At 39.5% G+C, this 17,641-nt stretch overlaps 1 protein-coding gene across 3 annotated transcripts in view; it reads left to right on the top strand.

Moving 5' to 3' along the window:
* Nucleotides 1-17,641, top strand: part of LOC114469719 (sodium- and chloride-dependent GABA transporter ine-like) — a 45,866-nt gene that overhangs the window by 2,111 nt on the left and 26,114 nt on the right. For all 3 annotated transcript variants that reach the window (XM_028457477.1, XM_028457479.1, XM_028457476.1), the window contains exons 2-3: nt 6,462-6,660; nt 8,725-8,859. In XM_028457477.1, the coding sequence (XP_028313278.1) occupies nt 6,489-6,660; nt 8,725-8,859 (307 nt within the window). In that variant the 5' untranslated portion in view covers nt 6,462-6,488. The remainder of the gene's footprint in view (nt 1-6,461; nt 6,661-8,724; nt 8,860-17,641) is intronic.

Here is a 17,641-nt window from a genome sequence, read left to right as displayed (position 1 = left end):
GACCGTCAGGACTTCTCATTGCTCAGCCGACAGCGGGACAGACAACAGCAACAACGTGTAGCAGCTCATCATCAGGTCCGGGTGTTTCCGAGGATATAAATAAGCATATAAATATACATATTACTGGTATATTAACTCATATAAACCAAAAAATGTGTCCTGTTCTCAAAATACCAGTAATATGTTACATAGGGATGTAATGATTAATCGTAAGGCAGTCAAAAATCGATTCATAGGTATCACGGTTGATATCAATTTTCTGAAAATTGAATCGCAGTACTTTTTTTATCCACAAGTGTAGGCGGCGGGCGGAGTCTGCTAATACTTTCTTTCTGGCCACCTTCTACTCTTAAATATGTTAATAAATGATTCAGTACCCCTTTAACACCGAAAGAATATCTGTAATATTCCTTGAATATCTGTAAAAGTCACGTTTTTCTATTAGCTCTGTCTGCTAGCATAGCTTCTCTTCTTCACTGCAAGATATCTGCATGCCAACCGACCACTGTGTTACCAGCGCCCTCTGCTGGTTCAAAGAAATATGACGTAAATCAGTGCAATCACGGTTTGTTTTTTTTAAAGTCCAATTGTTAAGGCACAAAATACATTTTCAGTTGCACTTTTAAAAGAAAAAGAACTATTATGCAGTTTTGCATTGTTTATTATAGAACTAGAATTTAAATTAATAGGCTTCATTTTCATTTGTATTATTCCTTTATTTATTTCATTCAAGATTTATTTTTAGTTAAATTGCATTGTTTTGAATAGTTTATCAAGAAATTCTTTTGACAATGAAAAAGAAAAGGAAAATAGTACAGTATTTTCTAGTTTTTTTCCCAAAAAAAAATTGTCTACAGTCCCATTTTGTGAAATAAATCGTGAGAGAATTGTATCGTGAACCCAGTATCGTGAATCGAATCGTATCGGGAGTTGAGTGAATCGTTACATCCCTAATGTTACACATTTGCAGCAGTAAAATGTCCCATTTTCATATTTTTTGGTTTATATGGGTTAATATGCCAGTAATGTGTTTATATGCATCTTTATACCCTCAAAAGTACCTTGGAATTCTGGGTTTTGCTCAAACCCCTCATCATCATGTCTCTGCAGAAGAAGATCCTCCGCTGCCCCTCAGCACTTTTAAACAACTCACTAATTTCACAATTTAATTACACTATTTCTGCCTTTGTTTTTCTGTATTTAATACAATGGTTTCTCTAACAGTTGGTTAAATCTATACATTTATACTGTATATCATGCACATGCAGGATGATGTGTAGCAATAATCAGTCAAATTAGCTGTAAACACATTTTTTAGAATTAAATATAAGGTTATGCTGTGAACAGAAAGAAAGAAAGACGAGCCAGATAATTCTAAACTTTAGAATATAATGCAATCATAACTTTTAATCATGAATATGACTCTTCTCAAAATAACAACTTTTGATATCTTTGTCAGACAACATCTCAATGTCACCATCAGTAAACTTTTTTATTTGTAAAATAATCACTGGAAGCTTCTCTGGTGGCGTGTGCAGTGGATGTTATTATTATTATTATTGTATGAAGCCAACATTACTGCAGCCCTCCACATCATTGTTGTCCTGTTAAAGTCTCTTTATACCAAGACTTAAAAACAATCTGAAATTAGTGGTGACTCAAGTCAATCACCTTTATTTTGAGTTACAACAATCTGAAACATCAAATAATTCTTTCTTGAGTCTCTAAATAAGTGAAACATCTCCTAGAAAATAAAGTTACAGAACATTAAATAATCATTTAATATACACTTTAATAAATAAGTGCATCCCATGGTCTCATGTTGCCTCTGAGCTTTATTCTGTCTGTTGTCTGTGGAAGTGATGAAGTCTAGACCAGAGGGGTATTCCATAAAGCAGGTTATGTTCAAACTCTGAGTAAGTTCAGGCTCAAATGAGGGAAACTCTGAGTATCTCATTCCTAAACGCGAGGTATGTTCTTCTCTGAGTATGTTACCATGGCAACATTGTCCGTGAACTAAACCTGGTCGCTGGCAGGTTTTATCAAAGAAACCCTGGGTTTCTACCTGGCTCCGCCCACCTGATAATTTAAATTAATCCACTTTTAAGGCTCGATTGTTGTTTTATATTGTTATAGAGTTAAATCTGTAATTTGCACATCTTTGAAGATATAATGGCGTCGTGAATTGTGACGCTGCTTTTGGAAGCGATGGGTTATGGGTTCGCGTCCCACTTCAGTGTTTTTTTATGACGTTGAGATGACTCTGTCGACAATATTACATTAAAAATCAATATAAATGATGCGATATCAAGCAACATTTACTGTCTTAATATCCAGTGTAACAGGAGGGCTCTTTATGCAGCCATCCTATGCTGCTGCCGCGTCTCCTCAGACACATTTTATTCATATCATTCACCGCTCGTCACGTCACTGAAGCAATAAAGTGATGAAGTGACTAATTACGGGTGATTTAAGCCACTATTGTCACTGAAGACTGAACGCACCTTTAGAACAGGCTGATATTCCTCAAACACCAGCTTATTTCACCCATTATGGTGAGTAAATCACTATTTTCCGGGTGGTTGCCATGGCAGCTTGAGTCATCTCTGATCCATTGATGATTGCTTTTTATCGCCCACGTGCACGTAAGTAACCCAAGGTTTACATACTCAGGATTGATAAACCCACTTCATACCAGCTGTAATGGAATCCGATACCCAGAGTTTCCCATCGCGGGGTATGTTGACCCAGAGTTTATGGATAGACTCAGAGTTTGTTAACCCTCCTTTATGGAATACACCTCAGATGATGGAAACTAGGGTCAGCTCATGGTTTTAATGTCCAGGGAGGCGAGTGTCCACTCTGCATGGACTTAAAGAAGAATAAATGAAAGAGAAGTTAGATATAATCATTACATTGAATGTTCATCAAAAGAAAAATCTGAAAGTGATGGAGATAAATATACTCAGATGGACTCTCTCTCTCACACACCATAAGTTTAAACAAACACAAATACTCTGTCCTAAACTATCTCACACATTAAAAGCATCCATTTAATCTTATATTAATGTACACAAAGACAAGCTCCAGAAAAGCATTTATTGATCCATAAATTAAACTGATCTTACCTTTATAGGCTCAGTTTCCTTCTTTGTTTTCAAATCCCTTTTAACCTCCATCCATGGTGGTTTTATCATCCAATAGTCTTCTTTTTCAATTAAATCCACAGTTGTTTGGTCTCTTTTAATTTCTATTTCTTTCTCACTCAGAGTTTGGTTCTCTCTCTTTTCCTCGTGTCGATTTCGACAAAACATAGCAGCATCTTTAATGTTTCAATCACGTGTGAGTAAAATTCAATTTACAGACACTGTCTGTAAAGAGCAACTTCTTATCTTTCATAAACTGATGTTTCTCCGATAGAGCAAATATGAGCAGAGTTTACGGTCATTTGAATTAACGTGTTGCGTTCAGGGTTGAATCTGGACGTATAGTTAAACTACGCAACAGAAGATATGAAATTAAAAGCATGTACTGTCAACAACAAACCCAGAGTCGCTTAATGATGACGTAATGCCATATGTGTGTCGTAAATGAACGTGATGACGTGTTTGTCTGTGGGAGCCGAGTTGAGCTGGTGATCACGTCTATTCTACCGTGCCAGAAAAGGGACAGGGAGGGGGGTTTCCTGCTGTGAGCTTGGAACGGCCTGAGCTGGCAGTATGAGTACACCCTTAATGTGTTCTTTGTATTGTTGTTCCAGGTCCTCCCTGTTGATGGTGGTGGTCGCCTCTGTATATATTTGCAGTGCACTCGTTTTCTTGGTTATGTGTGTAGTGATTTGTGTGATGTTTTCTCCCCCTCCCTCCAGCTTGACCTCAGTCTCCTAGTCTGCCCTGTTGGTGTGACACTGTATGTGTATTGAAAAAAGCATTTGCTCTTTTATAATATAAATAAATGTGTAAATTATTCCTATTGTAATTGTCACGGGCATGTGTGGGTGCAGACCCAAATGCAGGGACGGAGGCAGAGCTCAGGTGCATCATACCAGTATTTATTGTTACCACAGGCATGGTCAGTCCAGGGAGGCAGAGGTAATCAGAAAAACACAAAAAGCAAAAACCTAGCCCAGTGCTAACAGAACTGAAGAACTATGATCCAGCAAAAGTAATGTCCCAGCACTGAACTGCAGCAAAGCCTCCACCTTTATACTCAGCAGGTTATCAGATGCAGCTGGTCCAATCAGCAGGAGAAAGCTGCTGGAAGGGAGTCCAAGTTCTCCTGCCTGCCCTCCAAAATAAAACCCCATCATGACAGTAATAAAGCTGTAATTTTGGAACAGTGTCTCTTTGGCCTCTTTCGTAAAACCTACCTGTTTGCCATCAAGTTGGTACTTAGTTCCTCAGTTTGGGGTGGCATTGTCATCTTTTAGGACTGTCTAAGTCGAACAAATAACGATAATGTTAAAGCTAAATCTAGACAGTCTCACGATTGCTTTTGCCACACACAGATGCAGAGAGGGCTTTTCAGGTGCTGACTTCAAAATAAAAGTAGCGGGGTTAAATGCCAACACAAAAGATCATAGTTCGCTAAAGATGTAGATTAATATATATATATATTGGGCCAATATTGCAAAAAAAGCAACATTCGGCCTTTGGTTTAGTGATTTAAAAGCAATGCCGAATAGTAGTGTATGAACGCAATCAAACAATGTGCAGTGATTTAGAGTCGGAAAAGTGAGTGCTCGTTGCTGCAGGAGCACAGCAGGAGCTCCTCTTTTCCATACAAACAAAGCCAAACTCTCCTTACTGCTTTCCGTCGTCCGTCACCGCGTAAATCGTCCAATTCCACAACAGAGTCCGTTGTTGGCGCTGTGAGAAACGAATCCGTAAAAAACATCCTCGTTGTTTCCTCCTTACACTACACCGGGTCTCGCTGCATAGACTGGTGTAGCATTAGCATGTGCTAACAGCTGATGTGTCTAAACAATGGGTCCGTGGCTTCAAGCAGTGACTCCCAACACGATCGACAGCAGAAAAAGTAGTGCAGTTTGCATTTACATTTATGGCAATAAAATATAATATATATTCTATATTAAACTACAGTGTTTGTTTTAGCTGTTAGATAGTTGGAGAGGGAGGAGCTCACATTTTAGGAGGTGTGTTAGGTGACGTCATCTGCCAACATGGGCAAAATCCAACTCGCCCGTTTAAAGCTGACTTTTTACAAAATGTGGGACAACAAGGGAGGGAGGAAAGAGAACTTTTTCAACTATGGTCCTCTGAATGAGGCTAAAGGGATTTACATCACTGTATCAAAACCATTATAAAGTGATTTTTTTTCATCATACCGCCCCTTTAATGCACTTTAGTTTTTTTTGGAATGCATGTTTTGTTTTATTTGAAGGCCTAATATAGAATTGAAAAACTTTGTTGCACTTTTTATAAAAAGCAAAAACTACTGGAATATTTAAAAAAATCTCAATATTCAATAAACATTTACTTTCTTTTTTTAAAAAAAGCATGCCTAAAAATATATTCTAGGCTATTTATGCACTATTTTAAAAAAAAATAGTGAAAAACTTAACAACCGCATTTGATATTTGGCCAAGCGTTTATATTTTATTCAGTTTCGGCCTCAAATTTTCATTTCGGTGCATCCCTAATATAAATATAAATATATATATATATATATATGGCAAGCCGTTCAGCAAATTATATATATATATATATATATGAAAGACTTAATATATATATGAAAAACACCACACAGAACGACCGACAGACATTTATTCTGCTGCGTTTGATAAAAATGATCTTGTATCATGTTTTCCACCTCACACCGATAGCAGAGGTGTAATTTGTGTGTCGATGACGTTTCGTTTAAAAGATTTTATAACGTGCAAAATAAACGACCCGTAACAATGGTTTTTGTAAAATTGTCAAATGGTAGATGTTGTAACATCTATTGTTCCTCACACCAGCCTCACAGTCGATAGTCAGTCACCAGATTATCTGGATACTATTTGGACCGTAACACCGCGAAACAAAACATAAACGTGAGCAGCTTTTTACGAGTTAAAACATCCACAGACTGAATGAAAACATCGAGCAGAAAATTGCTGAAATAAATCCTAAACAGTCCTATTGTGTGAAGAGACGTCCTGGACCGGGTGGGGTGGGGTTGGGGGGGACGAAACGAGGTGCAGCACTTATCATATCATATATATATATATATAGATATATATATGATATGATATAGGTTAGAAAACAGTGGATGCCTAAATTGTAAGATCCATGAAGGTCACAGACTATGGCCAGAGGTTTTCTGATTATTGACTGACATCACAGCTTGGACTCATTTATTACTGAACCTGACTGCTTCACTGGCCATTTCTCTTTTACATTGCATTTACATAGTGACTATTTGACAGTTGTTGCATTGCAAACCTGTGTCACCATAAGGTTAAAGTGCCTGTGTTATTGGACGTGATGGAGGTCCGTGCTGCTGCAAATCCCAAGAGCTGCTCAGACCTCAGAGCTCAGAAGAGAGGAAGACCCACATGGAGTAGGGACCTGGAGTTCATCCTGGTCACGGTGGGCTACGCAGTGGGTCTGAGTAATATCTGGAGGTTTCCCTACCTGTGCTACCACAGCGGAGGAGGTAAGACCCCCTGAGAGGGCATATAGATCACTGGATCTACTGGAACCACTGGGCAGAGAAGGGTTAGGGTCAATTACATTTTTCAGTTACAATTACATTTTCAATTACTCATGTCCAATTAAATTACAATGACCAGCTTTTTTTTCTACTTGCAAATAAATTACAATTATTTTTTTTATAAAGTCAATTACAAATACGTTCTAAGTTTCTAAATTTCAATTACAATGAGTGAACCTGGAATAAATAACCTAATAAAACAACCTCCCGCTTGTGTTAGCTTTCTGTTAGCATCTCATAATAACGGGTCCTAAATCAGCTGTAAAATACACTAAAAACAAATATCTATCATAAAATATAGGTTTTAATTTTTTTGGTGATGGTTCCCGAGCCTTTTTTGTCAGTATACCCCTTGATTTAATTTTTTTTTTTAAGTGGTAAAATTTGGGAAAGGTTGATATGAAACATATTTTAATAAATGTTCATTACGTATGTGTAGAACTGTACATAAAACTGTAACATGGTTCCACAGTTTTGCATTAAAATATTATTCACATTTTTTAACTAGAATTTTCATTACAATTACAAAGTCAAATATCTAGTCTCAGTTACAATTTAATTACGATTATGACAGCGATAGATTTAAAAAAATATAATTATACCATTATTGTAGTTAATTATCAATTACACAATTACAATTGACCCCAATCCTGGTAAAGAGTACTGATACATTTATGGAATCAGATTTGTGTCAAAAAAGACAGAAGCAGAAAATTGTGAATCGCAAACAAAAAACAAGATTGTAACAAAAATATCTTAAAAATATAACATTACTTATAATATTTCCACTTTCTGATTGTGATTCTTGACTTTTTGCTTGTTCTCCTACTCAAGAAAAAGTACTGTTACTTGATTGAAGTACAAGTAAGTCATGACAATAAATCATATATAAAAGTAAAAAAGTTGCTCAATTAAATCGTACTCAAAGGGGGCCACAAAAGTATGATTGTCTGACGTGAGGGCCACATTTTTAGAAATCATGTCAGCATTTAGAATAAAGACTTTTCTGAGCATTAACACAGGAAAAAACAAAGGGTTTAGTATTTTATTTTGTGTTTGTGTTGTCCTTTTGTGTATTTTCTTTCCTTTTTTGTGTTTTGGGTGTTTTTGTTGTCATTTTGAGTATTTTCCGTCCTTTTTTGTGATTTTGGAGTCACATATTTGGTTTTAGGTGCATGCTTTTGTTGTCATTTTGGGGGTTGTCAGAGCCATTTTGTGTATTTTTGTGTATTTATGTCTTATGAGTGTTCCATGCATTCTGTGTTGTCATTTTGTGTTTTGTTTTTACTTATTTTGTGTGTTTTTGGAGTGATTTGTTTATTTTGTTGTGTTTTTGGTGTTTTATTGAATATTTCAGTTATAATTTTTGCATGTTTTTGGAGTCATTTTTTGCAATTTGCAAAAAATTAGACCAAGGGCCATATATCTGATCTGAGGGCCATATTATCAACATTCATATCGGCATTTAGAAGAAAGGTCATTCTGAGCATTAATACAGGAATTAACAAAGGGTTTAGTAAGTTTTTTTTAATGTTATTTTAGTGTGTTTTTGGAGGAATTTTGTGTATTTTTGTTGTTATTTTGAGTTAATTTCCTTCTCCTTTTTGTGTTTTGGGTGTTTTTGTTGTTATTTTGGGTATTTGTTGTTGTTGTTTATTTTTCTGTCCTTTTTTGCGATTTTGGAGTTGCATATTTTGTTTTGGGTGCATGCTTTTGTAGTCATTTTGGGGGTTTTCAGAGCCATTTTTGTATTTTTGTGTCTTATAAGTCTTTTGCGTATATTTGTTACCATTAAACCATAAAACCAATGAAGAAAATCAATAAACCATGGTAAATATTCTAAACTTCAAGTATTCTCATATTGGTACTTTTTGAAAAGTATCATAGGGTACTGCATGTCCCAAACTAAAAAGTGACACAGCTGCTCCACCGCTTTTTAAATTTTTACTAGGATTATGGTATTTACATTTCACTCTTTTCCTGTGACATTGCATTCTTCTGCTTCAGGTGCGTTCCTAATCCCATATCTCATCATGGTGCTGCTTTGTGGTATTCCCCTGCTCTTTCTGGAGTTTGCTATTGGCCAGTATACACGTCTAGGGCCTGTGCACGCCTTCACCAAAATCTGTCCCTTGTTAAAAGGTGAGTCATTTTAATTTTTACATAACATTGTTCATAGCAAGAAGGAAACATTTAAAACATCCATACATATTATATACCTGCTTATTCTTGCATTCAAGGTCTCGGGGTTCTCCACCTCACATTAAGCGTGGGTGACCAAATTTTGATTTCCAAAAAAAGAGGACACGGGCCTCGGCATACTAACTGCATGTTTTCTTAACCTCGTAGGACCTAGCATCTACATATCTAGACATTACGTCACTGGAACGATGAAGGATGGAGTGATCAAAAAGCGCCACTAATTTCAAGTGACTCATCACGGGCGATTGAAGTGACTGCAGTCGCTACAATTGCGTTCGGTGTGAACACACCTTCACTCCTTCGCTAGCGAGAAAAACAATGGCAGACTTTCACAAACGTTTTCATCAGGTTGGGGGTTTAGTCCATGGGTTGAGATACCAGTGGAGGGGAGGGTATTTTCCTTCCCGATTTAGCTTGTGATGTCACAAACTGAGAAAATTTGAAACGCAACAATTTTCTCTGTGTTGTAAGACTTACACAGACCACAAACAAGGGACTGGATGGGTTTGTTTCACATTTTGTGTGCCGGCGGACACTCGTGTGTTCATAAACATTGCAAAAGTGGATTTTTCATAATATGTCCCCTTTAACTGTTCAAGGTCCTGGTGTTCACTTATTATATTGCCACTTAGTGGTATAAAAGTAGCATGGGATAGAACATCTTTGATTCAAGATGGCTGACAACACACCCAGAAGTTCAGATGCCAACTCCCGATCCAAATGTCGGCCAGGAAAAAAAAATTCAGTCAATTTTATGGTCGATTCTTGTTCACAAATGTATACAAGTGTTCAATGTTTGTTATGGAAGTTACAAATGTTTGTAACTATAATGACTCTAAAGAAGACTAAAGAACAAGCAGTTATAGAATGTTTTCTAAATAACACGACAAAGATTTTTATCAGTTCTATTTCATAATATTTTGTGAGATGTCTCACTATGAGATGCAACCTCTGTCAGCATTCCTCAGAAGCATTTATTTCAATCTGCCAATCCTGATTGGCCGGGGAAGCGCATCCATCCGCTTGGGGAAGACCCACCTCCTATAAAAGGAGGACGCGGACAGACGCGCACCATTCAAACACCTTTTCTCCTCTCAGCTATCTTGCGTTTTCTTTTGCCAGCTTAACTATCCACAGGCGGATATTCTTTATTCCAGTCGCCAGACGCTGGCAAGAATAGAGCCTGCTCTGGACCACAACAGGTTGAGAGGTGGGTGATATACAGCTCTTACCTTGCTTTGCTTGGTAGGTGCTGACCTTTGCTGCCGAAAGGTAGTGAATCTCCGAGCCTCAGCTCCGGCTGACGGCTCCTTCCATCGTGTTGCTCTGGCACACATTGGTCACCAATGGTCACCACTACGTTGTTAGCCCCGCTGCACGCTCCTTGCCACAAGACCGGTGCGTTGACCTCAGCACACCTTGCTGTCGTCTTTGTCCCAATGCCCTCGGTGCCTATGGGCCCGTGCATATGTCGGTCCTCCCTCTGGGCTCTCACGAAAGTGTGTAGCCCAGCTATAGCTCCTGGTACTACGCTATCCAAGCTTCGGACGACAGCAAAAACTGCCGTCTCGAAAGGAACCAACGCTGTCCACGACGTCTCAGACAGTCCAGCACACGTTGGCCTGCATCCCTGCTAGCACCTGTGCAAGCTACCTTGTGGGAGCACTAGCTAAGCCACCTGCTCTCCTGACTGCGCCACGCGGTGATGGAAACGAAAGCTCCTCTCACCGAGAGAGCGGGATGCTCTGGGGCTCGCCTCTGTTTATGTCGGGGTAAAATCTCCGGCATGAAGTCTGCCTCTGGAACATGCCCGTATGGCAATCGAGTCTCCGGGCTCGTGCCAGCACTGCGCCACGTTTAACGCACGGAGCCCGCACAGGAGGCTGGCACGCCAGATTGGCCTGTCCGAGAAGGACTCCTTCCCTCCTTATGACATCCCCCTAGAGCCCGGTGTGGTAATGGCTCCACTGATGGACACTACGGCTGCTCAGGGTTCCAGCTGAGGTTCCCAGCTCGACCTGGCGACCCCCTCCCCGCTTTGCGAGGATGTCCTCGTAATTGACTGTGGAGAGATTGATGAGGACTCCTCTGACTCTCTCGGCTTGGGTGTGGAGCTTGGGGGCGAGCTTCCTGCTGCCTCTTTCGCCTCTCAGGAGGAGATGGACACGGTGGACGTGTGTAAGCACGCTGCGGCCCAGCTGGCCATTCCATGGCCCACCGTAGTGACTGAAACCACCAGGTCTCGCTACGAAGGGAAGAAGCTTCCCTTTTTGTACAACGTTCCAAGACAAGTCCTTAAAGGAGGTACTTAAACGACCTCCTTTCGAACCAGTGGAGGCGGGCCTGAAATTTGTCTTGTCTTGTTACTGGCTCTGGCTTCGGCCAAGAGGATCAGTGACATCCATGCGCTCTTGGTTCAACCTTTGTGCTGAAGGTTGTGGGCTCGTGTTCTCCCATTGACCTTTTGGCCTTTTTTGCCTCACAGGCTGAGCAGCGGCCAAATGTGTTATGTCCAGTTTGTGCGATTCGCACTTATATAAATATGGCGAGGAGCCTCAGGAGGAGCGATCAGCTGTTCGTCTCCTGGGCCAATCCCCGCAAGGGGAAGCCTGTTACCAAGCAATGCCTGTCACACTGGGTGGTGGAGGCTATTGCTTTGGCTTACTTGTGTCAGAGTCTGCAGCCGCCTACGGGTCTGCGTGCACACTTGACTTAGGGTCTTGCCACGTCCTGGGCTTTGTTCAGGGGAGTGTCTGTTCAGGATATCTGTGCAGCGGCGAGTTGGACCTCGCCCCTCACGTTTGTCCACTTTTACATGCTGGACGTTTCTGCCCCGTGCATGGCAGACTTCTGCCCTGGAGGCTGGTACTGCTCGATAAGCATGTCTGCACTACGGGAGTTTCCATATCCCATCGTGAGACATCTCACAAAATATTGTGAAATAGAACTTTAGGTTATGTATATAACCCCGGTTCTATGAGTGAGATGTCTCACCAGACTACCCTTCTTACTCGAACGAGGAGAAGAAGTGCTTATTTTGAATGGTGCATGTCTGTCCGCGTCCTCCTTTTACATGAGGTGGGTCTCCCCCTAGCGGACGGACGCCCTTCACCGGCCAATCAGGATCGGCAGATTGAAATAAATGCTTCTGAGGAATGCAGACAGAGGTTGCAAGATTTTTCATACATTGATGATCCTGTAGAGGATAATGAACATCAACCCCCAAGACAAAAGTCAAGCATCAGCAAAGAAGACAATAGAGGGTGTGAGAACTACAATTCACAGCCCTCTGAGCCTTTCAGGGGACGTAAACGTGTCTACGATGAATGTGTAGGATATCGTTCAAATTCTGACATTTCCACATCACACTCCCAGATGTCGCTCTCGGACACAGCAGGATGATGTTTGTAGAGGCTAATCTTTGATTCCTTAGGTTCTTCTTATGTTCTTAGTTTAACCTCTTCTGGAAATGACTGACATTGAGGCTGGTTTTTATGTGTGTGACAACTTTATCTTATTTATTCTTCTTCGTCAAGTCAAACAACAACTTCTTGTTCATGGGCAAAAACAGTACAACTGCGCCCTCTTATAGCAAAATAACATGCATTCCTACTTTCTTTGTAAATAGCCCGATTTTCACAAATGTGCATAGTTTTTATATCAAGATATTGCACATGAAATGTATAAATTCCTTTTAACAAAAATACACAAAATATGAAATACATAACTAATATCTAAACATGAATTATTAATGAACATGTAGGCCATATAAAATAGCGCTTACAATGCTAATGTTTCAAGCAGTGGCCCGGAAGAGATAATACCAGGATCAAGCCATCAAGAACAGTCCATACAAAAAAATGCATCCAAAATTGGACTGTAAAAAAAACGCGAAAGGGCCGCGAAAGGTGAACCGCGTTATAGCGAGGGACTCCTGTACAACAAAATAGACACAGCAGATGTTGTTGCACTTTACTGATCTGGCTTTAGCCAATAGCTGACTACTGTACCGCAAAGAACTCACTGTATGTGACACACCAAAGAAGAACATCATCCATATTCTTGAATTCCGTATGGAAGTGACCATGAGCTACTTGGGTCAGCGTGACAATGACAACTCTGACTTTTCAGAGGAGGTCATTTTAGTTCTTGGGAAAAAATGTCTAGTGAAGGCAGTGCCCATGTCTCAGTGCGCAGGAGAGCTAATGCACATCTTCCAGAGGTGGTCAAATATAAGACTGCAGTGCGCTGTAGAGCACAAGACTGCTCAGGGAAAAATGTGCAATGTGTTATACGCAAAGTCTTCCTCTGCTTACAGGCAGATCGCAACTACTACGCAGATTTTCACACATAGGTGTAAACATGTTCCCACAGAGTTTGAAATAGCAGTTTAGGAGTGAACGTGAAATGTTATGTTCATCATGTTTCAAACCATGTTCAGAAATTGAAATTATTTTTTGTACACTAATTCAATTCAATTAAATTTTATTTGTATAGCATAATTTACAACAAAGTCATTTCAATGCGCTTATCAAAATATAAAATTCATAATGAGAAAGAGAAAACCCAACAAGTTCCACATGAACTAGCATTTAGCGACAGTGGGAAGAAACAACTCCCTTTTAACAGGAAGAAATCTTCAGCAGAACCAGGTTCAGAGGTGGCAGCCATCTGCTTCAACTGGTTGGGGTTAGTGGACAGAAGGACCAACAGAACAGGATAGAGAGATAGAACATCAGAGTGTCCCAGACTAGTTGAACCGTGAACCACAGATCAGGAACTGCCATCATCAGCTTCACGTCACCTGAAATAGGGACGACAGAGAAGGGCGAGGAGAAGACACTGACTGCAGAAAAACAAGATACAGTCAGCCTGCCTTGGCCTTGGGCCTCACTCCCGGGGGCCTAGTCAATACTTATTATAAAGGTGACAAATCTCTTGCCATTTACTGGTAAGCTAACAGCGACTCCAAGGTCTGTAAATGCGACCGTTCACAGACGAGCCCATGTCCGCTCTAGTGGTTAGGCTATGTTATGATTCAGTCCTGTTTATGCGGACTGTAAATCAAAACCAGCTGCATCAGAATTTGAATCTCTTCTTGTTTACTGAACCAGTAAATGCGACCTTTTACAGACGAGCCCATGTTCGCTCTAGCAATCAGATTATATTATGATTCAGTCCTGTTTATGCGAACTGTAAATCATAACCAGCTACATTAGAAATTGACTCTCTTCCCGTTTATATGAAATCTAACAGCGACTCCAAGGACTCTAAAATGCGACCGTTTACGGACGAGCCCATGCCGTTAAGTTAATGCTATTATACGGTATATGCTTCAGTATATAAGTAGGTTTTGAGTTTAGCCTTAATGGTGGAGAGAGTAGCAGCCTCCCATACTGAGACTGGAAGCTGGTTCCAAAGGCGAGGGGCCTGGTAGCTGAAAGCTGTTCCTCCTGTTCTACTTCTAGACACATTAGGAACTTCCAGAAGGCCAGCAAACTGAGAGCAGAGTGATCTGTCTGGACGACAGGTCTCTAAGATATACAGGAGCTTGATCATGCAGAGCTTTGTATGTTAACAGGAGGATTTTTAACTCTATTCTAGATTTTACAGGAAGCCAATACTGGAGAAATATGCTCTCTCCTTTTTATTCCAGTTAGTATTCTGGCTGCAGCATTCTGAATTAACTGGAGACTTTTTAGTAAGTTATTGAGACATCCTGAAAGTAGAGCGTTACAATAATCTAGTTGAGATGTAACAAATGCATGGATTTTTCAGCATCACTCTGGGTCAAGATATTCCTGATTTTAGAGATATTACAGAGGTGGAAGAAAGCTGTCTTTGAGATTTGTTTCACATGAGAATTAAAGGATAAGTCTGTATCAAAGATAACGCCTAAGTTTTTTTACTGTGGTGCTGGGTGACAGAGTAATGCCATCCAGATACATTATTTGCTCTGATAATTTCTCTCTGAGCTGTTTTGGACCAAATAAAAACTTCGGTTTTATGCTGGAAAGTTACGGCTCATCCAGGATGCGATGTTTTTAAGACAAGCCTGGAGTTTTAATAACTGATGAGTTTAATCTGATTTCATTGAAAGATAAAGCTGTGTATCATCTGCATAGCAATGGAAATTTATATCATGTTCTCTGATACTGTTACCTAGTGGAAGCATATATAATGTAAAGAGTATTAGTCCCAAAACTGAACTTTGTGGAATTCCATGATTAACTCTGGCGTGCGCTGAGGATAGATTATTAACATAACAAAGTGGGTTCTGTCTGATAGTTAGGATTTAAACCAACCCTGCACTATTTCTTTAATTCCAAAAATGCTTGCCAGTCTCTGCAGCAACAAATAATGATCCACTGTTTCGAAAGCTGCACTGAGATCTAACAGCACCAGAACCGAGATCAACCCTCTGTTTAAGGCTAAAAGGAGAACATTGGTTACTTTTATTAAGGCAGTCTCGGTGCGGTGATGGGCTCTTAAAGCTCTCATATAAATTGTTCTTAAGTAGGTGATCACATAGTTGACCTGCAATGACTTTTTCAAGAATTTTGGAAACAAAAGGGAGATTGGATATTGGCCTATAATTGGACAAGTCACTTGGATCGAGGGTAGGTTTTTTAAGGAGAGGTTTGATTACAGCTATTTTAAAGGCCTGTGGTACATAACCTGTTGCTAGAGATGTTAATCCAGTTCACCATATTAGTGCTAATTAGTGGAAGAACATCTTTAAATAGTGGAGTTGGAATTGGATCTAAAAGACAGGTTGTTGGTTTAGAAGCACTAACTACTGAGGTCAGTTCAGATAGACCAATTGGAGTGAAACTATGTAAATAAAAGCTGCATGTTGTGGATATTTCAGGTGCTGTTTTGTTTAAGAAATTATTGAGCACTCCAGCACGGGGGACATTAGCTTTGTTTCTAATTGTTAGAATTTTATCACTGAAGAAGTTGATGAAGTCATCACTGCTCAGGTTGACAGGAATAGAGGGTTCGACAGAGCTGTGGCTTTTGGTGAGCCTGGCTACAGTGTTGAATAGAAACCAAGGATTATTTTTGTTTTCTACTATTAGAGTTGAGTAATAGGAAGTTCTAGCTTTGCGGAGAGCTTTTTTATAAGTTAACAAACTCTTTCTCCAGGCTATATGAACTTCTACCATGTTTGAAGAGAGCCACTTCCTTTCCAATTTCCACGATGCCTGTTTTAAAAGACGCAATTCCGAATTATACCAGGGAGCGACCTTTTTATGACATATCTTTTTTTAAGCGGAGCAACAGCATCCAGAGCTGTGTGCAGTGACAACATTGCACTGTTGACAAGATAATCTATTATATTTGTTGTTAGACATTGATAGCTACTCTCTGTTGCAATATCATATGGATCAGAGGTACGCAATGATGGAACTAAATCTTTAAATCTAGCTACAGCTTTTTCAGACAGTAATCTACAATAGTGTACTCTTCTCTCAGAATTTAAGCAGGCTGATATTTTGAATTAAAAGATAACAGGAAGTGATCTGAAAGAATTGGATTTTGAGGATATATTGTCAGGTGGTCAATCTCTAAACCATATGTTAGAACAAGGTCCAGGGCATGATTAAGATAATGAGTTGTTTTGTTTACATTTTGTGTGAAGCCGATTGAATCTAATAGTGAGGTAAGTAAAATATTTAGTCTGTTGTTTTCATCATCAACCTGAATGTTAAAGTCACCTACTATGATAGCTTTATCAGTGCTCAGAACTAGATCAGTGAGAAAGTCAGAGAATTCAGAGAGGAACTCCGAATATGGACCAGGAGGACGGTAAACTATGACCAGTAAAGTGGGTTTTTCTATCTTGTTTTTGGGATTACAAATTTCAAGTGAGAGGCTTTCGAATGAATTTTGGTTAAGTTTGGTTTTTGGGGTAACTAATAAGTTTGAGTGAAAAACTGTTGCCACTCCTCCTCCCCGACCACTCTCACGGGAAATATGGTGATTACCATAATTGGGAAGGCTGGCTTCATTAAGAGCAATAAAATCTTCATTTTTGAGCCAAGTCTCTGCGAGGCATAATACACCTAATTGATGGTCAGTTATAAAATCACTCACTAAGAGGGATTTAGACAAAAGTGATCTAATATTTAATAGTCCACATTTAATGTTTTTTTCATTGTTTTGTGTTCTGTCTGTAGTTTTAATTTTGATGAGATTTTTATGGTTAACTCCTCTATTGTGGGCTTTAATTTGTATTGCATGTTGTTCTGTATAGCTCAGCACAATGTTTATGGGGTATAATTGCTCTATGTTTTGAGTAAGGGGCTTATCTATAAAAGTGTTTGTTGTAACTGCTGGTTTATTCTCAGCTAGTCATGCGCTTGTGGAGTTGTGAATCACAGACTGTATATTTAATTTTAGCATTTGTGCTCATGTAAATTAGGGTGGACACCGTCTTTTTTTAATAGATCAGCACATTTCCAAAAGAGGTCAAAGTGATCAATAAATGTGAAATTATGGAGTTTGCAGCAGGATTGTAAGAAGTTGTGCTGCTGTAATAGGCGACTAAATCGTTCTATACCCCTATTTAATGTAGGAAGAGGGCCAGAAATGAATATAGATTTCCCACTTGCCTTTAGAACGCTAAAGAGAAGGTTAAACTCGTTCAGGGTTTGTATCAATTCATGTCGGGTGGTATCGTTTGTCCCTTCATGTAACACTATTTTAGTGACAGTTG

This window comes from Gouania willdenowi, chromosome 9 (assembly GCF_900634775.1).
Source record: "Gouania willdenowi chromosome 9, fGouWil2.1, whole genome shotgun sequence".
NCBI lineage: Eukaryota > Metazoa > Chordata > Actinopteri > Blenniiformes > Gobiesocidae > Gouania > Gouania willdenowi.
This window is presented reverse-complemented; position numbering and strand designations above follow the sequence as displayed.